Source organism: Leopardus geoffroyi, chromosome B1, assembly GCF_018350155.1.
Source record: "Leopardus geoffroyi isolate Oge1 chromosome B1, O.geoffroyi_Oge1_pat1.0, whole genome shotgun sequence".
Lineage (NCBI taxonomy): Eukaryota > Metazoa > Chordata > Mammalia > Carnivora > Felidae > Leopardus > Leopardus geoffroyi.
In genome coordinates, this window is record NC_059327.1 from 205,571,648 (window position 1) to 205,590,583 (window position 18,936).

The 18,936-nt window shown below is 61.0% G+C and overlaps 1 protein-coding gene across 3 annotated transcripts in view; it reads left to right on the plus strand.

Moving 5' to 3' along the window:
- Window positions 1-18,936, plus strand: part of CPLX1 (complexin 1) — a 43,249-nt gene that overhangs the window by 18,599 nt on the left and 5,714 nt on the right. For 2 of the 3 annotated variants that reach the window (XM_045474895.1, XM_045474893.1), the window contains 2 exons: window positions 10,099-10,274; window positions 13,572-15,378. In XM_045474895.1, coding sequence (XP_045330851.1) covers window positions 10,099-10,274; window positions 13,572-13,769 — 374 coding nt within the window. In that variant the 3' untranslated portion in view covers window positions 13,770-15,378. Of the gene's footprint in view, window positions 1-10,098; window positions 10,275-13,571; window positions 15,379-18,936 lie in introns of those variants that run through there. The other variant, XM_045474894.1, reaches the window with a different exon arrangement.

Genomic DNA, 18,936 nt, shown 5'->3' on the forward strand with positions numbered 1-18,936 from the left:
ATTCCTAGACACAGTTCTCAGTTTTTGACAACATTCTTCAGAAAATCTGCCTCATTCACGTTTACAGACGTATCAGAATACGCTGCGCGAAATATTATTTGATCGTTTTCGTGTCCTTTCGATCCGCGGCGCCATTTCCCCCTCGTTTTCCCTAATTTTGTCATCTTGGTGCTTTCTTGCTATCTTCTGGCCCCGAGCGGCCCTACCTGCCGTATGTCAAGGTCGGCCCCTGAGCCGCCAGCCTGACCCGTGTCGTCTTCCTCACGCACTCTCTTTGCTGCTGGCTGTGCCCACCCCGGCCTTCTGCTTTCCCTGGTTCTTCCTCCGGAGACGCGAAGCCGCCGTGCGATTCTCTGTGTGCGTTCCGGCCGATGCGGGCGCGGTCCGGGGTCGGCGGCACCGGCTGCCCCTGGGGTTGGGGTGCGCTCGGGCCTCCTGGCTCCAGGCCCCAGACACGCACAGTCGTGGTTTTGCCCAGAGCTTCTAGCGCATTTGTCGTTAGGTTTCGCGTGCACGGCGGCCCGGGGGGTGGGGCGCGCGTTCCTGGTGTCACTGTTCATCAGGCTGTCCGCTTCCAGGAGGCTGTCGGAGACGCGGCCTTACTCCTGCTTTGCTGTTGCAGTGAGGCTGTCTCTGCAGCTTGACGGCTGTTTTCTCAGCCGTAAGGTTCCAGTCGTTTTAAATTTGTACTCCTCGGGCGCCTGGGTGGCTCAGTCAGTTGAGCATCTGCCTCTTGGTTTCCGTTCGGGTCACGAGCCCAGGGTCATGGGACCGAGCCCCACGTCGGGCTCTGTGCTGGCAGCATGGAGTCTGCTCGGGATTCTCTTTGTCTCTCCTCTCTCTCGCTCCCCTTCCCTGCTCTCTCTGCCCCTCCTCTGCTCTCCTTTTCTCTCTCTGCCCTCCCCTGCTCTCTCTCTGCCCTCCTCTGCTCTCTCTGCCCCTCCTCTGCTCTCCTTTTCTCTCTCTGCCCTCCCCTGCTCTCTCTCTGCCCTCCTCTGCTCTCTCTGCCCCTCTCCTGCTCTCTCTCTCTCTCTGCCCCTCCCCTGCTCTCTCTGCCCCTCCCCTGCTCTCTCTGCCCCTCTCCTGCTCTCTCTCTTTCTCTGCCCCTCCCCTGCTCTCTCTGCCCCTCCCCTGCTCTCTCTGCCCCTCTCCTGCTCTCTCTCTTTCTCTGCCCCTGCCCTGCTCTCTCTGCCCCTCCCCTGCTCTCTCTCTGCCCTCCCCTGCTCTCTCTGCCCCTCTCCTGCTCTCTCTCTCTCTCTGCCCCTCCCCTGCTCTCTCTCTGCCCTCCCCTGCTCTCTCTCTGCCCTCTCCTGCTCTCTCTCTCTGCCCCTTCCCTGCTCTCTTTCTCTGCCCTTCCCCTGCTCTCTCTGCCCCTCCCCTGCTCTCTCTGCTCCTCCCCTGCTCTCTCTTTCTCTGCCCCTCCCCTGCTCTCTCTCTGCCCTCCCCTGCTCTCTCTCTGCCCCTCCCCTGCTCTCCTTTTCTCTCTCTGCCCCTCCCCTGCTCTCTCTCTGCCCCTCTCCTGCTCTCTCTCTCTCTCTGCCCCTCCCCTGCTCTCTCTGCCCTTCCCCTGCTCTCTTTCTGCCCCTCCCCTGCTCTCTTTTTCTCTCTCTGCCCTCCCCTGCTCTCTCTGCCCTCCCCTGCTCTCTCTCTGCCCTCCCCTGCTCTCTCTCTGCCCTCTCCTGCTCTCTCTCTCTGCCCCTTCCCTGCTCTCTTTCTCTGCCCCTCCCCTGCTCTCTTTTTCTCTCTCTGCTCTCCCCTGCTCTCTCTGCCCTCCCCTGCTCTCTGTGCCCTCCCCTGCTCTCTCTGCCCCTCTCCTGCTCTCTCTCTTTCTCTGCCCCTCCCCTGCTCTCTCTGCCCCTCCCCTGCTCTCCTTTTCTCTCTCTGCCCTCCCCTGCTCTCTCTCTGCCCTCCTCTGCTCTCTCTGCCCCTCTCCTGCTCTCTCTCTTTCTCTGCCCCTCCCCTGCTCTCTCTGCCCCTCCCCTGCTCTCTCTGCCCCTCCCCTGCTCTCTCTGCCCCTCCCCTGCTCTCTCTGCCCCTCTCCTGCTCTCTCTCTTTCTCTGCCCCTCCCCTGCTCTCTCTGCCCCTGCCCTGCTCTCTCTGCCCCTCTCCTGCTCTCTCTCTTTCTCTGCCCCTGCCCTGCTCTCTCTGCCCCTCCCCTGCTCTCTCTCTGCCCTTCCCCTGCTCTCTTTCTGCCCCTCCCCTGCTCTCTCTCTGCCCCTCCCCTGCTCTCTTTTTCTCTCTCTGCTCTCCCCTGCTCTCTCTGCCCTCCCCTGCTCTCTCTCTGCCCTCCCTTGCTCTCTCTCTCTCTGCCCCTTCCCTGCTCTCTTTCTCTGCCCCTCCCCTGCTCTCTCTGCCCTTCCCCTGCTTTCTCTCTGACCCTCCCCTGCTCTCTCTCTTTCTCTGCCCCTTCCCTGCTCTCTCTCTGCCCCTCCCCTGCTCTCTCTCTGCCCCTCTCCTGCTCTTTCTCTTTCTCTGCCCCTCCCCTACTCTCTCTGCCCCTCCCCTGCTCTCTTTCTGCCCCTCCCCTGCTGCCTTTCTCTGCTCCTCCCCTGCTCTCTCTCTTTCTCTGCCCCTCCCCTGCTCTCTTTTTCTCTCTCTGCTCTCCCCTGCTCTCTCTGCCCTCCCCTGCTCTCTCTCTGCCCTCTCCTGCTCTCTCTCTCTGCCCCTTCCCTGCTCTCTTTCTCTGCCCCTCCCCTGCTCTCTTTTTCTCTCTCTGCTCTCCCCTGCTCTCTCTGCCCTCCCCTGCTCTCTCTCTGCCCTCTCCTGCTCTCTCTCTCTGCCCCTTCCCTGCTCTCTTTCTCTGCCCCTCCCCTGCTCTCTTTTTCTCTCTCTGCTCTCCCCTGCTCTCTCTGCCCTCCCCTGCTCTCTGTGCCCTCCCCTGCTCTCTCTCTCTCTGCCCCTTCCCTGCTCTCTTTCTCTGCCCCTCCCCTGCTCTCTTTTTCTCTCTCTGCTCTCCCCTGCTCTCTCTGCCCCTCCCCTACTCTCTCTGCCCTTCCCCTGCTCTCTCTCTGCCCCTCCCCTGCTCTCTTTTTCTCTCTCTGCCCTCCCCTGCTCTCTCTGCCCTCCCCTGCTCTCTCTGCCCCTTCCCTGCTCTCTCTCTCTGCCCCTCCCCTGCTCTCTTTTTCTCTCTCTGCCCTCCCCTGCTCTCTCTGCCCTCCCCTGCTCTCTCTCTGCCCTCCCCTGCTCTCTCTCTCTGCCCCTTCCCTGCTCTCTTTCTCTGCCCTTCCCCTGCTCTCTCTGCCCCTCCCCTGCTCTCTCTCTGCCCTCCCCTGCTCTCTCTCTCTCTGCCCCACCCCTGTGCATTCTCTCTCTCTCTCAGAATAAATCAATAACTAAACTTCAATTGTATGCTTCTCTTTTTTTGTGATGAATATCAATAGTGTAACGTGTGCCATTTTGCCCATGTTTTGCTGGGGGCTCAGTGGCGTTGGGGACAGTCACAGTGTCGTGGCACCACCGCCCCTTCCACCTCGTCGTCCCAAACTGACACTCTGTCGTCATTGCTCAGTGACTCCCCCCCTCCCCCGGCTCTGGCCCTCACCATCCACCTTCTGTCTCTATGACTTTGCCATTTGGAGGATCTCATATAAGTGGAACCCTGCTGAATTGGTTCTTCTTTGTCTGGGGTATTTCACCCAGTGTGACATTTTCAGGGGTCATCTGTGTGGTGGCAGGTGTCAGAATTTCATTCTTGTTTCAGACTGAGTAATATTCCATTGTGTGGATGGACCACATTGTTTGTCCAGCCATCCGCTGGGGGACATTTGGGCTGTTTCCACCTGTCGGTTATTGTGAACACTGCCGTCTCCAGTCCTTTGGGGCATCTACCTAGGGGAACCCTTCCTGGGTCACAGGGGGACGCTCTGATTTTTTCAGGAACCTCCACACTGTTTCCTCAGTGGCTGTACTGTTTTACGTTCCCACGGACAGCACGCAGGCTCCCGGTTTCCCCGCACCCTCGCCAAGGCTTGCTTTCTGTTTTTTGTCTTTTTAAACTATTATTATTTTGTAATAGTCACGGCTGTAAAGCGGGGTCTCATCGTGATGTAGAGCAACATTTGATACATTTTGCCAACATTCCATGAGTTTGAAAAGGACTCGTGCTATTTTGTTCCGGGTTTAGGTTTGGTGTGAGCCTGGTTTGTAACCCGCTGATCCTTTCTTCTGTCTGTGGATAATCGGAAAACATGGGTATGTTCATACAGAGGGCTTTTCTCTGCTGGCTTTCCAAACAAGGCGTCTGGGATACTCTTGTCTGCACCTGGCTGAGCGTTTGTTTTAATGGGACTGTTGTGGAGGGATAGGGTGCGGGGTTGAAAGTCGGGGGGACTCGAGACCAAACGTGCTGGAGAGTGTCAGGTTGCCCACTGCTGTGACCACCCCGCTCCCCCCCCCCCGCCCCTTCAGTGGCCATTGTCACGTTTAAAACGGCTCCGACCTGATGACCTTTGCACTGTCCGAAGCTCCCCAGGCGTTTCTGGGACTCACGGTGAGGGTGCGTTTTTCCCTCCGGCCCGTGGGGCAGCTCTTCCCTGACGGTTGTACTACAGCCGTGTGAATCCTGATTGGTCCAAACCCCAACGAAAGAAAGAAGAAAGAACTGTTGCAGTTTCCGTCGGAAGGACGATCCACATCACGCACAGTTATGGATCGGCGATTGATGAGTATCTGTGAGTATCTCATGTAGCCGTTCGACCACATTTTCCCTGGATGTCACGAGTCCTTTAGGTGTGTGGCCACGTCACCAGCAGAACTTGGTATGTGTATTTTCTTATGAAATTCAGCAGAACTCCTTGCAGGGAGCCCCCTGCCCCACCTGTCACTGCGGCCTGCAGGGCGGGGCGCAGCGGGACCTGGGGCAGCTCCGTCCTGGATGCTGATGAACGAAGCCCGGCTACTCTTCTAAGGTTCAAGCCTCACTTATGTGAGAACTTCGTGTAAGTCAGGCTCACAGAGGTTGTTCTCTGACGTTTACTTCTGGTAGTTCTAGAATTTTAGCTTTTACAGTTGGGTCTGTGATTGAGCTTTGTGTAAGGAGTGAGGCGAGGGAAGAAAGTGGCGCATTTGTTGGCGTGGGGATACCAATGGTTTCGGTGCCGCTTGGCAGAGGGCTGTCCTTCCCTCTTGAGTTGTCCTGGCAGCTTTGTTATGGAGCAGTATTTCATCCCGGACTATGACATTAGCCGAAGGGTTCGTTAAGACTTTATTTGTGGCTGAGTGCATGATACATATTTAAAAAATTTTTAGGTTCGTTATTTGCCAGGTATTTGTTGACCACCTACTACGTGCCAGATACCGTTCTAGGTGGTGGGGGCACAGCCGCGAGCTGGCCAGTCCCTGCTGTCATAGAGCTCACTTTCTATCGGCCGAGACTGACCAGAAAAAAGCAAGTAAACTATCATTTCAGCTAGTGGCACCTGGCTGAGGAGGGTGTCTTCTCTTTCCCGTTTTCATTTTGGGTTCATGTTCAGATCTATAATCGACAAGAATCTGTGCTGTCACACAGGAGTCCAGTGTCCTGCTTCCCCACCAAAATCTCAGTTATCCCAGCCCCATTTAGGGAAGTCTGGTTCTTTCTCCAGGGTTCTGAGGCCCTTCCTCTGTCACCGGTGTCCCCGTCCCGTGTCTGTGTGTTTGTGGGTCTGCGGATGGGCTCTCCCCTCCGATCCCTTTTTTTCTGCGTTCCTCCCCTGCACCACAGCCAGGCTGCTGTCTGCTGGGTCCTGTCTTCTTCCTGGCTCTTCCCTCAGCTTTCTGTCCTGACCATTAGGGGACTTTTAGCTCTTTGTATGCAAAACTCTTAGCTTGTCAAACTTCACAGAATTTCCTTTCTGACTCTTGGGGGTGTGATCGAGATCGCACCCGTCCATAACTCACTTTGGGGAGAACTGAGTGCTGAGTTACGGAGTCTCCCCAGCCATGAATGTGACGAGTGTCTTTATTTGTTTAGATATCTTTTAGTTTTTCATTAAATTTTGTAATTTTTCCTATAGAGTTACTTCAAGTTAAAAAACACTTTTCTCTTTTTAAAAACTGACTTCCATCCAAATATAACACAGAATCCTGGATCGGATCCTGGAACCGGAAAGGGACAGTAGTGGAAAAAGTGGTGACATTCAAACAAAGTCTGTGGTCCACTTCACAGTGTCGTACCTGTGTCGTTATAATGGTTTTGACGAAGGTGTTATGGTTGACATTAGAAGGATCTGGTCAGGTATGTGCAGGAGCCCTTTGTAGCACCTGCATGACTTCTGTAAATCGGAAACTATTTCAAAATGAAGTTTCAAAAATCAACATGTTGACTGGCTTCTGTACTATTTAAATATGCATACTTTCAATTACGTATAAGGTACCATAAATGAGCCCCCCATGGTAGTGTTCATGGTGAACCCCCCATGGTAGTGAACGCTTAGTAGGGCTCTGACTACAGGGGTGACTAGTGTATGCGAGGAGCCCCGGGAAAGGCTGCCTGGGAAGATACTGGGTCAGGAGTAGTGGACAAAGTTCTGGAAAACGAGCTCAAGGAAGGGCAGCAAGTGCAAAGGCCCTGAGGTAGGAACGTCAGAGCCTGTAACTCCGCCCCTGCCTCCGCAGGCCTGCAGAGAGAACTTCTGAGAGTTGAGGGGAGTGCTATTATGTTGGCAGGGGCATCGAGGGAGGAGGATCTGGCGGGTGGGGCTGTGGGCACAGGGAGTGGGCAGAGCTGGGGCAGGTAGGGGCCCGGGCAGGGCCTGGCAGCTCCCACCGGCTGGGTGGGCATGCAGACCCCCTGCACATGCTTTCTCATCACTGGCGTTCTGTGAACCTCAGTGAGTGGCCCTCTCTGGCTGTTGTTGGATTTCTGCATGCCACCACCCCCCCCCCCCCACCGCCAAGTACAGGACCCACTCCTGAGTGGAAAGATGCCCCCACCTCGTCCTGAGCTGGGTCTGCGTCCCTCAACCCCAGGCACTGGTTTTTCACTTCTCACCTGGGAAACTCAGGCTCAGAGAAGAGTGACGGAAAAGATGGGGTAGACTCCACCCCCTGTCCCAGGCTGATGCCCCTGGGGGCCAGCGTGGGACCCTGGCTGCGGGACCCCCAGCCTCAGATACCACCCACCTTCCGCAGTCAGAGACTTTGGACCCTGAGCGTGGGGTGGAAGTGCCCCGTGCCGGTCTCCTCATCTGTAAATGTGGCTGGTGGCTCTGGAGCAGGGACCCCCTAGGCGTCACCGCCGGCAGCCACTCCCTGGCCGAGCTAGCCTGGCCGCCCCGGCTTCTGCGCCAGGACAGCAAATGGCATGTTGGGTTTCTGTGCCAGGAACAAGCTTCCCACTGTTTCTGCCGTGGCGCCGGCTGCCCTTCGAATTCCCGGCCAGGTGGGGCTTCCGGAAGTGTGTTTGCGCAGCAGTGGAGGCCGTGCAGGGGAGGGTGGGGGGCCAGTGGTCCTTGCCACATGGCACCGTGGATGTCCCAAAGGGTGGTCCCATTCAGACAGTGAGTGGCTTCGCAGCCAGCCGGTGTGGCACGAATCCACACCGCTGCAGTGACCTCTGGTCCCCTTACCCTGGTCTAGGAGAGGCCATCCAGCCTCCCAGGGCCAGCCTTCCGACTGAGGGACTAGCTCCTCCTTTGGCTTTCCCTAACCCTCTGGCCAAATGGACCCACCCAGAGCTCAACTAGAGGCAAGACAAGAACGCCAGGGACCCTGGGGAGCCCATGAAACTCAGAGCCAGAAGGGTCCTAGGCAAGCCTCCCCTCCCAGGCCCACACCTGGTGTAGCAGAGCTCAGCACACAGCTGGTGCCCAATAAATGCATATTTGATCACTAGGCCTATAGCCCATGTGATGTGTTGGAGAAGTGGGTTTAGAGGGCGCCAAGTAAGGGCGCCCCCGCAGCCCTCACCCCTCCCAGGAGAGGTTTACCAGTTCTGCTTTAAGACATCAGTCCTTCCTAGGAGGGAGAAAAAGCAGCTGGTCACTCTCACTTTAGTGTGAATTAGCTTGTTCAAGGGGGGAGATGTACATTGATGCTCTGGTTGGCCAACAGGCCAAAGAGGTGGGGGAAGTTGCAGCTGCTCCCTGGATTGTGGGAGTTTGTTCCTGCCCCCCCCCCCACCCCGCCAGAGGTAGCGGCAGCGCCAGGAGGCACAGAGGATCTGCTTCGTCATCTGGGCAACTATTGGAAGAGTCAGTGACTAGACTCTATGACCTGCTTTCCCTTGAAACACTGGCTTCAAATATGCTTTACAGAATTCTGCAGATGTGCCTGAAAACTGACCCTGAGGTTTTAGTTTTCTGTTAGTCTGGATCCGTGTCAAAATGCCTGGTACAGGAGGACTCCCTGTCCCCACAGTGACATGGTGGCAAGTTGCCCTTAGCCTGTCCATCCCCCGAGACCCTGTGGTAGTTTCCAGCAGCTAAGAAGGCCCACGGTGTAGGCGTGGCCCAGCCTGACAAACATCTAGTTTTTGGCCCAGAACACTCAAAGAGTTGTCCTATTGCCACCAACAGCTGGTGGCCTTCCAAACTTCTTCCTCTGCTCACCGGGTGGGGCGGGGGCGGGGGGGGGTATCACTCCCGAGTAACAGGCAAAAGCAGCATATGGCACAGATGTCTGCAGGGAGGGGACTCTCTCCAGGTTCAGTACTACACGGACCTGTGCAGTATCACGTGAGTGTGGTAATACAAGGACATGGAAAGAGAGGATCAGAACATGGAGTCACTGCGTGTGGAGAGAAGGGGGCAGTACGGAGCTGGGCCTCAATGCCAGTGTGGGGACGGGGGCCCTTCTGGAGAAGGGCAGTCGTGTCAGCGCCCACCTTCACAAACTTACCTGAGGGGTTCTTGTGTATCTCCACCTGGCTGTCCACCTCACTGTTCGTTCCCAAGGCGTGGACTCGGCTAGCCCTGGGCCGTGCTTGTGAGGGCTCATCACGGGACCAGAGGACAGAGGCAAGACCCTCAGGGGCCGGTGCCGGCGAGGCCGACGGAAGGGTGGGAGTGGGGCTGGGCAGTCACTGGCCCTCGCTCAGGGTCACAGGAGGTGGATGGCAGGCACCGGGGAGCCCTGGGGTAGGTGGACCCGTTATGGATGCGGCCAGTTCCCAGGAAGCCTGCAGGGGTGACGGGAACGGCTGCCTCGCTCCCACTGGCCGTGCGGGGGCGCCCCCACGGGCTGACCGCCCCAGGCTGAGATCGGCGCCCACCAGCCCCGCCGACGGTGCCTGAGAGGGGGGCCGCTCCGCTCCCAGCAGCCACGGGGCGCCAGGGCCCACTGCGGTGCCAGCCGAGCTCTGAGGCTGTAATTACGCATCTCTGTCCTATGGGCCGAGTCACGGAGGGCGTCCGGGAAGGTGTTTTGTTGTCGCCTGTGAATCAGGAGCTCATGAGAAAAGTGGTGGCTGGTGCAGCAGAGAAATTAGGGCCTTGGTGCTACGGCACACGGTCCCCAGCCGCTCTGCCCGCCGCCCTCAGCCCCTGCTGGGAGCCTCTGCAGACACCGAACCCCCGAGCCCCCGTGCTCCTGCATTCAGCCACTCCTTCCAGCACCTTCGGAAGGCTGAGCTTGTTGGACACGAGAGCCAGAGGAGATACACGCCAGGGGCTCCCGGGCCCACGCGGGCACGCGCACACGCCATACACACACATCCTCAGCTGCAAGCACACACACACACGCACACACACCCGCGCGTGCACACACACACACAAAGTACACACACACATCCGCAGCTGCAAGCACACGCGCGCAAACGCACACACTTCTGCAGATGCAAGCACACACACATCCGCAGCCTCAACCACACACGCGCACACATCCTCAGCTGCAAGCACACGTGTGTACACGCACACAGCCGCGCGCGCGCACACACACGCACACACCCCCGCGCGTGCGCGCACACGCGCACACACACACGCATCCGCGGCTGCAAGCGCACGTGCACACACACGCCAGCACCGCGGGCGCACGTCCACACTTCCTGCCAGCCCTGACCTCCGCCCGACACTCACGCAGGCCAAGCTGCCCCTGACGGCGGGGAGGGCTCCGGAACCAGCGGAGGGGGGTGGGGCGGGCCTGGACCCTCGCTGGCCGGACTCACCGGCTTTCTGTCCCCAGGGGCCACAAAGGACATGGGGAAGATGCTCGGGGGTGACGAGGAGAAGGACCCCGATGCGGCCAAGAAGGAGGAGGAGCGCCAGGAAGCCCTGCGGCAGGAGGAGGAGGAGCGCAAAGCCAAGTACGCCAAGATGGAGGCGGAACGCGAGGCCATGCGGCAGGGCATCCGAGACAAGGTGGGCGCGGGGCCTGGGGGGCTGCCCCGCACCCTCTCCTTCGCCTGGCTCCATGGAGCACATCTCTGGATTGCACACCCTGGAGCCCACCTCTGCTACCCAGGCTCGCCAGGATGAGGGTTCACCTGTGGGCCCGAGTCTTTGCTGCTCTTACCAGTGGGGCTGTAACGAGGGGGGCGCCCTGCTCTTACACTGGGGCTGGCCATGGTCTCACCTGCCCCGCCTGATCGCTTTTCCAGCTATTGCGGGATTAGGCAGGCGCAGTGAGTCAGGACCTGCCTCCAGAGGACCCACCAGCGGCGAAGATAGGGGTGTGTTGGGGAGCAGACACCTGCTGGGATCTGCCTGATCACCCCAAGCTGAGTGTGCCAGGTGGGGGCCTTGCCTCTGTGGCTGCAGAGCTAAATGAGACAGTGGTCGCCTGGCCAGGCGTCGGTGGGGGAGCGGTGCTGGGCAGATGGGGACGACGGTGAGCCCCTCCACCCATGGGTCAGAGGCAGCTCCGGAGGGGTTCCGACGCGTTCTGTCGCTGGAGCCCCAGGCCTTCCCGGCCGCACCACTCTAACCTCCGGAATTTGGCCCCCTCCCTCCTATGAGCCTTCGGCTCGGGAAAAATACCCTCCTGCCCCAGGGTCCCCCAGAAATGGAAGAATGGGGGGTGGGGGTGGCTGTGGCTGGGGGAGATCTGGCCCCCTTGCCAGCAGCTGTACTGAGTGGTGAGGGCAGCGTGCCCGCTTGGGTGTGGGGAGCACCTGGTCCCCCCTGCACCCAGCACCGTTGAGTGACCCAGCCCCCGGGTCCTGCCCCTAAGAGAATCTGCCTGACTCTCATGTGCGCTGAGCCCTCTTCCACCTGTCCAGGTAACCCTCCCCACTTCCCTCCTGCGCCTGCCCTTCAGATGGGGCTCCCCCAGATTATTCTCGCCGGGCCCCGCCCACAGACCTTCACCCCGGCACACAAATGTGCCCGTCTTGTGCGTAGACACCCTGTGGCCTTAGGAGTCTGTTGGACTCTGTGCCCTTGGCTGGAGGGAAGCTCTCTTTGGTCTGACCTAGTTTCTGGAAGTGTTTCTCTCCCCCGCCCACGCTCCACCCCACAGGGCTCCAAGCCACATGTCCCTCCTTTCCTTTCCAAGCCCAAGGGCCACTGCCGTCCACCGTAAGGTTGTCCCAGAATGGTGACCCAGGAAGAGGGCCTGTGCTTCTTGGGCGAGGGAGTGCCTGGTGTCCGGGCAGCTTGTGACACGCCGTGCCTTTGGCTGACCTGATATCAGTGCTCAGTAGGGAGGGCCCTCTGGTCAGTGTGCCCGCTGCCAAAGAGTTCTCGGGGTGCCCTCGTCGGGTCCTCATCGAGACCCTCGTAGCACTCCTGGCAGTTGTTCAGGGTACTTAGGGGCATGTGGGCTGCTCAGGGCTCCTGCTGAAGAAACCTAGATAAACCCTTCATTCCTCTTTCCTCCATGTCTGGCAGTTGCCCAAGGGGGCCCCAGCTCTGGTCACAGCTGGGCAGAGAGCAAGGCTCCCCCCCTCTCTGATCGCTGCTGAAGGTGGCCCTTGCCTCCCCCGTGCCTGAAGCCATCTGCAGCCTCAGAGAGGAGAAGGTGCAGAGGTTTCCTTCAGTACCTTTAGTGAGCGGCGGGGGGGGGGGGGGGGGGGGGGACATAGCAGCCCCCCCGACATCTGGAAGCAGAAGGAAGGCCCTTCTTGGAGAGCCCAAGCACCAGAAGCAGAACCCACCACTTCTGGTGGGGCTGGCGAGGACAGAGGAGTGTACAGTGGGGTGAGTCCTCCGCCTGGGCGGAAGCGTGTCCTCCCCGGGGCCCGTGATCCTGTGCTTGTGTGTCCCCCAGCAGGAATCCGGAGCTTGTGGCTACTTGCCGACACCCACACGCTGCCCCAGTTTTCCCGCTTCATCCTTGTTAATGCTTCTGCTCCCGTGCATTCCCTACTGTGTGATCCGGAAGCTCAGCCCCGGCCAACGGGCGCCCCTCTTTCCAGCCTGAGTGGGTCCTGAGCTCGGCCCATCAGACAGACCACCAGCCCCCAAAAGCATGAGTCCAGCTTGCCCCCACCCGCTTCCCACCAGCCCTGAGACAGGAGGCCTCACGCTGAGCACAAGCTCCCCGTCTGAGGAGCCGGTGATGGCCTGGGGGTAAGGGGCACACATTAGTCCCTTGGAAACGAATTCTTGCAGTTCCGGAGCCCAGAAGTCCCGAGTCAGCATGTGGGCAGGACTGCCCTCCCTCTGGAACCTGCAGGAGAGAGCCCTTCCTTGCCTCTTACCGTTCTCTCGCGGTGGCTCTGGCGGTCCTTGGTGTCCTTGGCTTGTGGCGGTGTCCACTCCAGTCGTGCTCCGTTTTCATATGCCTCTCTCTGTCCCTTTCTTTTCTCTCACGAGGACACTCTTACTGGATTTAGGGCCCAGGGCGATCTCGTCTCCTTATCTTAGTTACATCTGCAAAGACCCTATTTCCAAATAAGGTCACATTTTGAGGTTCCAGGTGACAAGAGTTTTGGGGGGGCACCATTCAACCCACTAGAGACGGCAGACCTGGCTAAGAGCTGAGGGCAGAGACACACACAGGAGACCGGAAATGGAGGGCTCAGGGGTGGCCAGGAGTATGGACTGAGGGCACGCCTGGGGGGGCTCCACCTAGGGCTGCCATTGGACACTCGCCTCCGCTGGCTGTCCACGAGGGGCGGGCGTTGTAGCCACATCTAGGGGGACTTGGCCAGGCATGACGGTCTGACCTCACGTCACCCGACCAGGGATCTGGGGCTGTGTGGGCCGGCCAGCCCCAGAGCAATGGGTGATCCGCCCCTGCGTGCACATGTCCTGCCCGCCCCTCCCACCGCTCCTAGACCACAGCCCAGGCCGGCGGAGGACAGGGCCGGCCTCCTGGGAAGGCGAGGTGGGTGGGTAGGGTGGAGAGGCCAGGGGTGGGGCGGGGTCACTGGCACCCCATAGGGACCGACCTCCCCTCCCCCCCGCTTCCCCCCTCAATGCGGCCCCTGAGCCCTGGCTTCTGCTGTCGCTCCGGCATTCTCCGAGAGGGTTCCCCCCCGCCCCCTCCGGCACCAGGCACCCTCCTGGGTGGGATTTTGCCATCAGGGGTCTTGGTGGTGGTCTGTGGGGCCAGGGGCTCCCGACAGCCTTTCTCAGCCACAGGCAATGTTCTCTCCGCCAATCCCGCGGTTACGGGAGGGGTCCGGCCCTCCCAGGTACTGTGTGGCCCCGGGGTTCCAGCCCGGGGCCTGGAGACCGCTTGCCGGTCTGACCCCCGCCCCTCCCCCGCAGTACGGCATCAAGAAGAAGGAAGAGCGTGAGGCTGAGGCCCAGGCCGCCATGGAGGCCAATTCGGAGGGCAGCCTGACGCGGCCGAAGAAAGCCATCCCGCCCGGCTGTGGGGACGAGCCGGAGGAGGAGGACGAGAGCATCCTGGACACCGTCATCAAGTACCTGCCCGGGCCGCTGCAGGACATGTTCAAGAAGTAACGCCCCGGCGCCGGACCCCCACCCCCGCCGCCGCCCTTGCCTACCCACCCCCTGTACACGCCCTCCTCGAAGGCCCCTGAAGGGATGTCGGGAGCAGAGTGCAGTCCCCCCATGCCAATATAAGCCATAGTCCTAGACCTACCCGCCCCATGCCCCCTCGCGCCTCGGAAGCCTGCGCTCACCTCTTGCCACCAGCCCACTCCCCTCACTGCCATTGCCACCGCCCGGGGGGGAGGGGTGCCCGCCCCTCCCCAGGGCCCCCGTGGACCGGCCCACGTGCTCCTCTGGGTTGGACCCTCCTCCCCCAGAGCCTGGGACGTCCCTTACTGCTCCCGCCCTTCACACCCACCCAGCAGCGCCCGAGGCCAGGGCCACCGAAGGGCCAGCATCCCGACCAGCCGTCCCTGCGTTGTTGGGCGCTTGTCCCGTCCCAAACTCAGGAGCACAGCCATAGTGGGGGGAAGGCGGGCGTGCGGGCTGGGAGGGGAGCTGCGGCCGGGGTGGGGAGCCTCCCCCACCCCCGCAGTGCCACCTGGGCTGCAGGGCCTGAACCCTGCAGTCTGCAGGTTGCCCACCCCCACCTGCACCCCTCACATTGTCCATCTGTCCAACCTGTCCTCCACACCCCCTTCTCGGCCCACTCCTCCGGAAGGCTTTGCTTCGGACAAATACCAGGACCCGGTTCTCTTCCAGACTAAGGGAAACCAAGCAATAGGCCTGGGGGAGCTCCGACACGGCCCCCCCCCCCGCCGCCCGGCGCAGCGTGGAACAGCGTGGAACAGCGCAGCCCCTCCCGCGCCCTGCGACTCCCCGCCCCTCGGCGGCCGTTGGCCCAGCCCTCTCCCCTCCCTGGTGGGCACCTCCTGTCTTCTTAGCGGAGGCCGCTCTGGGGTCGCCGCCGGCTCCCCTGCCCTCACCCTCGTGCGCCTGCACCTTCCACCAGAGCGGGGAGGAGGCTCAGGCCCTCGGATGAGCGCGGCACCCACCTGGAGACGGTCCCTGAGGCCCCTCCTCCGCCAGCCAGAGGTGGGGACCCGCCAGGAGGCCCCACCGCGGCGCAGGTGGAGTCTGTGGGAGCCACCGCGGGCCTCCCTGACCCTCCGTCTCTTCATCCTTGTTTTCCTTTGCATCACGATATGTTGAATCTCAGGTAAATGAGGTCTTACGTGTTTGGGGAGTTCTATCGGGACAGAAGGCCCGTCGCCTCGGTGTCCGGGGGCCCCTTTCTGTCCGTGCCACACATTCATCGCGTCCACGTGTTGTGGGCCCGGGGCGCGGCCCCACGTAGCTCTTTAGAGAAGCCATAACAATAGACTGCAATACTACCTTCGGACGCCCCGCGCCCTCCGCCTCCTCCCGGTCCCGTGTCTTTTTTAAATGCCTGTTTTCACACGTCAACAAGCCCGCTCCGAGCAGACAGGGCCTTGTCTCGTAGAAACCCCGCATCCCGTTCCCAGCGCATGGGGCGCCCGGAGCCGCCAGGCTTAGCGTAGACCGTGGATGTCGTCCGTCCTTCTGTCCTTGCGCCTGCCTCCTCCTGCATGCGGGGGGCCGCCGCGTGTGTTCTCTCTGGATGGAATCACAGCCAATAAACACCATAGTGAGTTCACACCGCGTGGCCCTTCTCTCCGGAGTCCTGAGGCCGACGTGGGCAGACTGGGAGGAGGGCCCGGACCCTGTCGGATGAGCCTCGCTTGCTCCGGCGTGCTGCCACACAGGAAGTCCCTTCCCCTCTTGCTGGGACGACTGCAGGATCTCCCCACCGCCCTGACCCAGATTCACCCGTTGTCCCTAAGGCAGCCCCAGAGTAATCATCTGAAAGGCAGACCAGCGCCTCTGGGGCTCCCTGCCCCCTCCCCTTGGGGGCTCCCTGCCTCCCTCTCCCTCCCCCCTCCTTCCATGAGCCTCCCGCTTGCCCAGACCTCTTGACAGGCCTTGTCTTCCCCACAGCTATGCCAGGCCGTTGGGGGCTCAGGTCCCCACCGTGCCAGCCATGCTTTAGGCCAGCCCCTCACCACCTTGAACTCCCGCACAGCCCTGCGGGTCCTGCCTCTAGTCTGTCCTTTGGTGACCATCTCTCCTCCCCGTGTCCTCAGGGAGGCCTCTGTGCCCTGCTGGAGCTCTGGGTCCCACCCTCACCCCCTAGGGGAGCCTGCCCATCTGGGCTGGTGCTTGTGGAACTGCCAGCTCTCCGGCCTGGTCGTGGGCCCCCACCAGGTCCTTCCTACACCCAAAGCCCACCCAAGGTGCCATGATTACTTGTATCCTCGGAGAGGACTGTTTGACCTCCACTCTGAGGGCCTCGTGATTTTCCTTATACTGCTGGCCGGGAGTGCTTTTGGCCCGGTCTTGGCTCCTCCCCCACTCTTGCCCCCTGCACCCTCCCCACTGGGCTGTGCCCCCAAGGCTGCTCGCTCTAGAGCCGCCGCTCCTCTGCCTCGGCTTCAGAGGCTGGGTGGGGTAGGGGGGGTCTGGGAGGACCTGCCTCTGGGGAACGTCTGGCCTTCAGCCCCAAGTACCACCCAGGGTGCCTTCTGCCTCCTGAGGCTCCTGAGGGAGCCACTGTCCACCCTCCCTCCTTGGACCCAAAACACTGACAGAAGGTTTTGCAGCCCACTGTGTCTTTGGGCTCTGCATGCCACCCCCCGCGTGGCCAGTCTTAGAAGGGCACCCAGGGGCACCTGGGGGGCTCAGTCGGTTAGGTGTCCAACTCTTGATTTCGGCTCAGGTTCGATCTCGCGGTTCAGGAGTTTGAACCCGGGGTCGGGCTCTGTGCTGACAGTGCGGAGCCTGCTTGCGATTCTCTCTCTCTGCCCCTCCCCTGCTCTCTCTCTCTCTCTCTCAATACATAAATAGACATTAAAAAAAAAAAAAAAAAAAAAAAAGGAGGGTCACCGAAAACGGCATCAACCATTCAGCCTCCCTTCCCCTCCCCACCTCTCCGGCCTGGCATGGGCTAGGTTCAGTCCTGAGCAGCAACGTGGATTTGCCAGGTGACCTGGCACGCCTTCCCTCTGAACGCTGGCCAGCCCTTCTGCAGTGACTGGTGGGTCAGACCCCTCAGGTGAGAGTGTCTGAGGACTCCAGGTAAAGGTGTTTGTCCGCTTGATTTTTACGGAGTCCTGCGATGTGCCGAGCCGGGCGTTACGCACCAGGGATAACTGAGGTCCCTCCTCCTGGAACTCATTTTTCCAGTGGCAGGAGAGGGATGATAAAAAAGTAAATCAAGTGGTTTCTTCTGCGGGGGAAACTGGGATAAGGGGGCAGACGGGATGGTGAGGATCAATATTTCACCTCTGAGGAGGTGCAGAGAGACCCCAAGGAGAGGAAGAGGGAGCCCTGGGGGACTTCCATGGGAGAGCACTCCAGACAGAGGAACAGCCATGCCCGGGACCCTGAGGCAGGAGCTGCCCCCGGCCCTTCCGGCCGTGACCGTGACTCGGCTGACCACGGCCTTGCTCAGGATGCTTGTTTTAGGTCCACACTGACTTCAGCAGAGTCTCCCCTTTCTGCACGTTAAGTCTTTGGACGAAGCGCTGCACACGGTGATACCTGGCGCCCTGCAGAGCCGCCCCCCCCCACTCTGCAGGGAGGCAGGTCCTGCCAGGTCCCAGCCTGGTGACCTCCTGCCCTTGGTCCCTACCGGCAGCCAGCCCCAGGCGGGTTGGGTTTCCTGTCTCCTGTCCTCTCGAGTCCTGCACTATAGGAGCTATTGACACCCACTTAAGTACACGGCGGACAGGACAAAAGCGTAGAGGTCTGGCAGTAAGGACGCTTTGGTCCAGCCGCGCTAATCCGCAGCCAGACAAGCCCTGCTGTCCAGTCACAGCCAGCGCGGCCCAGGGAGCCCGGTCCCGGCCACCTGTCCACACAATGTGGAACCGTCTCCACCTGTCTCAGCAGGTTCCCTCAGGCCTGAAGGGCGGGGTCCTGTCGCGGTGGAGCGGGGGTCCCAGGGGCCGGTGGGGGATCGGCGCTGGGCTAGGGGCGGGATTGCACTAGGGGCTGGGGGCGAGCTGGCGCCGCCCAGGACCCCGGCCGAGGGCCACTGGAGGCCGCGCCAAGACGACGCATCTGGGAGCCACAGCCCGGCCGGCGCAGCGTAGCCTCCGCCGCCCGCAGTCCCCTCCGGTCTCCGTTCCCGCCCACCTGACCGGCCTGAGCCAATAAACGTGTGCTAGGTAGTCCGCCACTATTGGCTCCTAGAGTGTCACGTGGCGGGAGGCTGGCCAATCAGAGCCGGGGAGGCGCCAGGGTGCGGCTCCCGGCGATCGGGGGACGGCCCGGCGCCGGGTCCCCCCGCTGTTCTCCCGAGGCCCGTGCGACCCTTCCCCCAGTGTTCCCCGAGTCCTCCGCAGGCCGCAAGGGGCGCACGGTTGGGAGGTGGCCGCGGGTCCCGGGCGGGAGCAGCCGCCGGGAGGCCGGCACCGGAGAGGGGACACGTCCGGGCTGCCACGTGTGGCTCATCCTCGGACGCGACAGCACAGTCTCTGCCCTTCGCCCAGGGGCCGAAGCCAGCCCGGGTGGGGTCGTCCTTCCTGCTGCCCCCAGACCAGGGGCCAAGGCCGCCGCCTGTGGCGGGGCGAGGAGGCCGGGGAGGCCCTAGCTGGCCAAGCAGAGGTCCGTGCGGGTCTGAGGGCAGGGCCTGGGGCAAGGGGTGCAGGTGGCAGTGACCGAGGCTGGCCGCCGGGTCCACGCTGCAGCCCGAGGCGCAGCAGGTCGTTAGCGGGCACACAGGGCCCTGCGCGGTTCACACTGGAAGGTGAGGCAGGCAGCGTCCTCCCGCTGGTCCCGCGTCCCCGCTTCGGGGCCCTGCCCAGGGCTGAGCCCCAGCCCCCAGGTGCCAGTGGTGCCCAAGGTGATTTCTCTCAGCCCGAGGACAAGGCGTGCGAGTTGAGGGTTAGTTGATTTTTGCAAAACAAAACCCTTATTTCTTGCACCCTTGAGTGAGTCCATGGGATTTATCCTGCATAGAGACAGAAAAGGACTTTGTGGGGAGGGAGGTGAGTGGTGTGGCCTGGCTAGGGAAAGGCCTGGACGGTGGGTGTCTCCCTGTCTCTCTGCTCCTCCCCTGTTCATGCTCTGTCTCTCTCTCCTTCAAAAATAAATAATCATTTTAAAAAGTAAAAAACAAACAAACAAAAAAAACAAACCTTTGGTGCAGTGG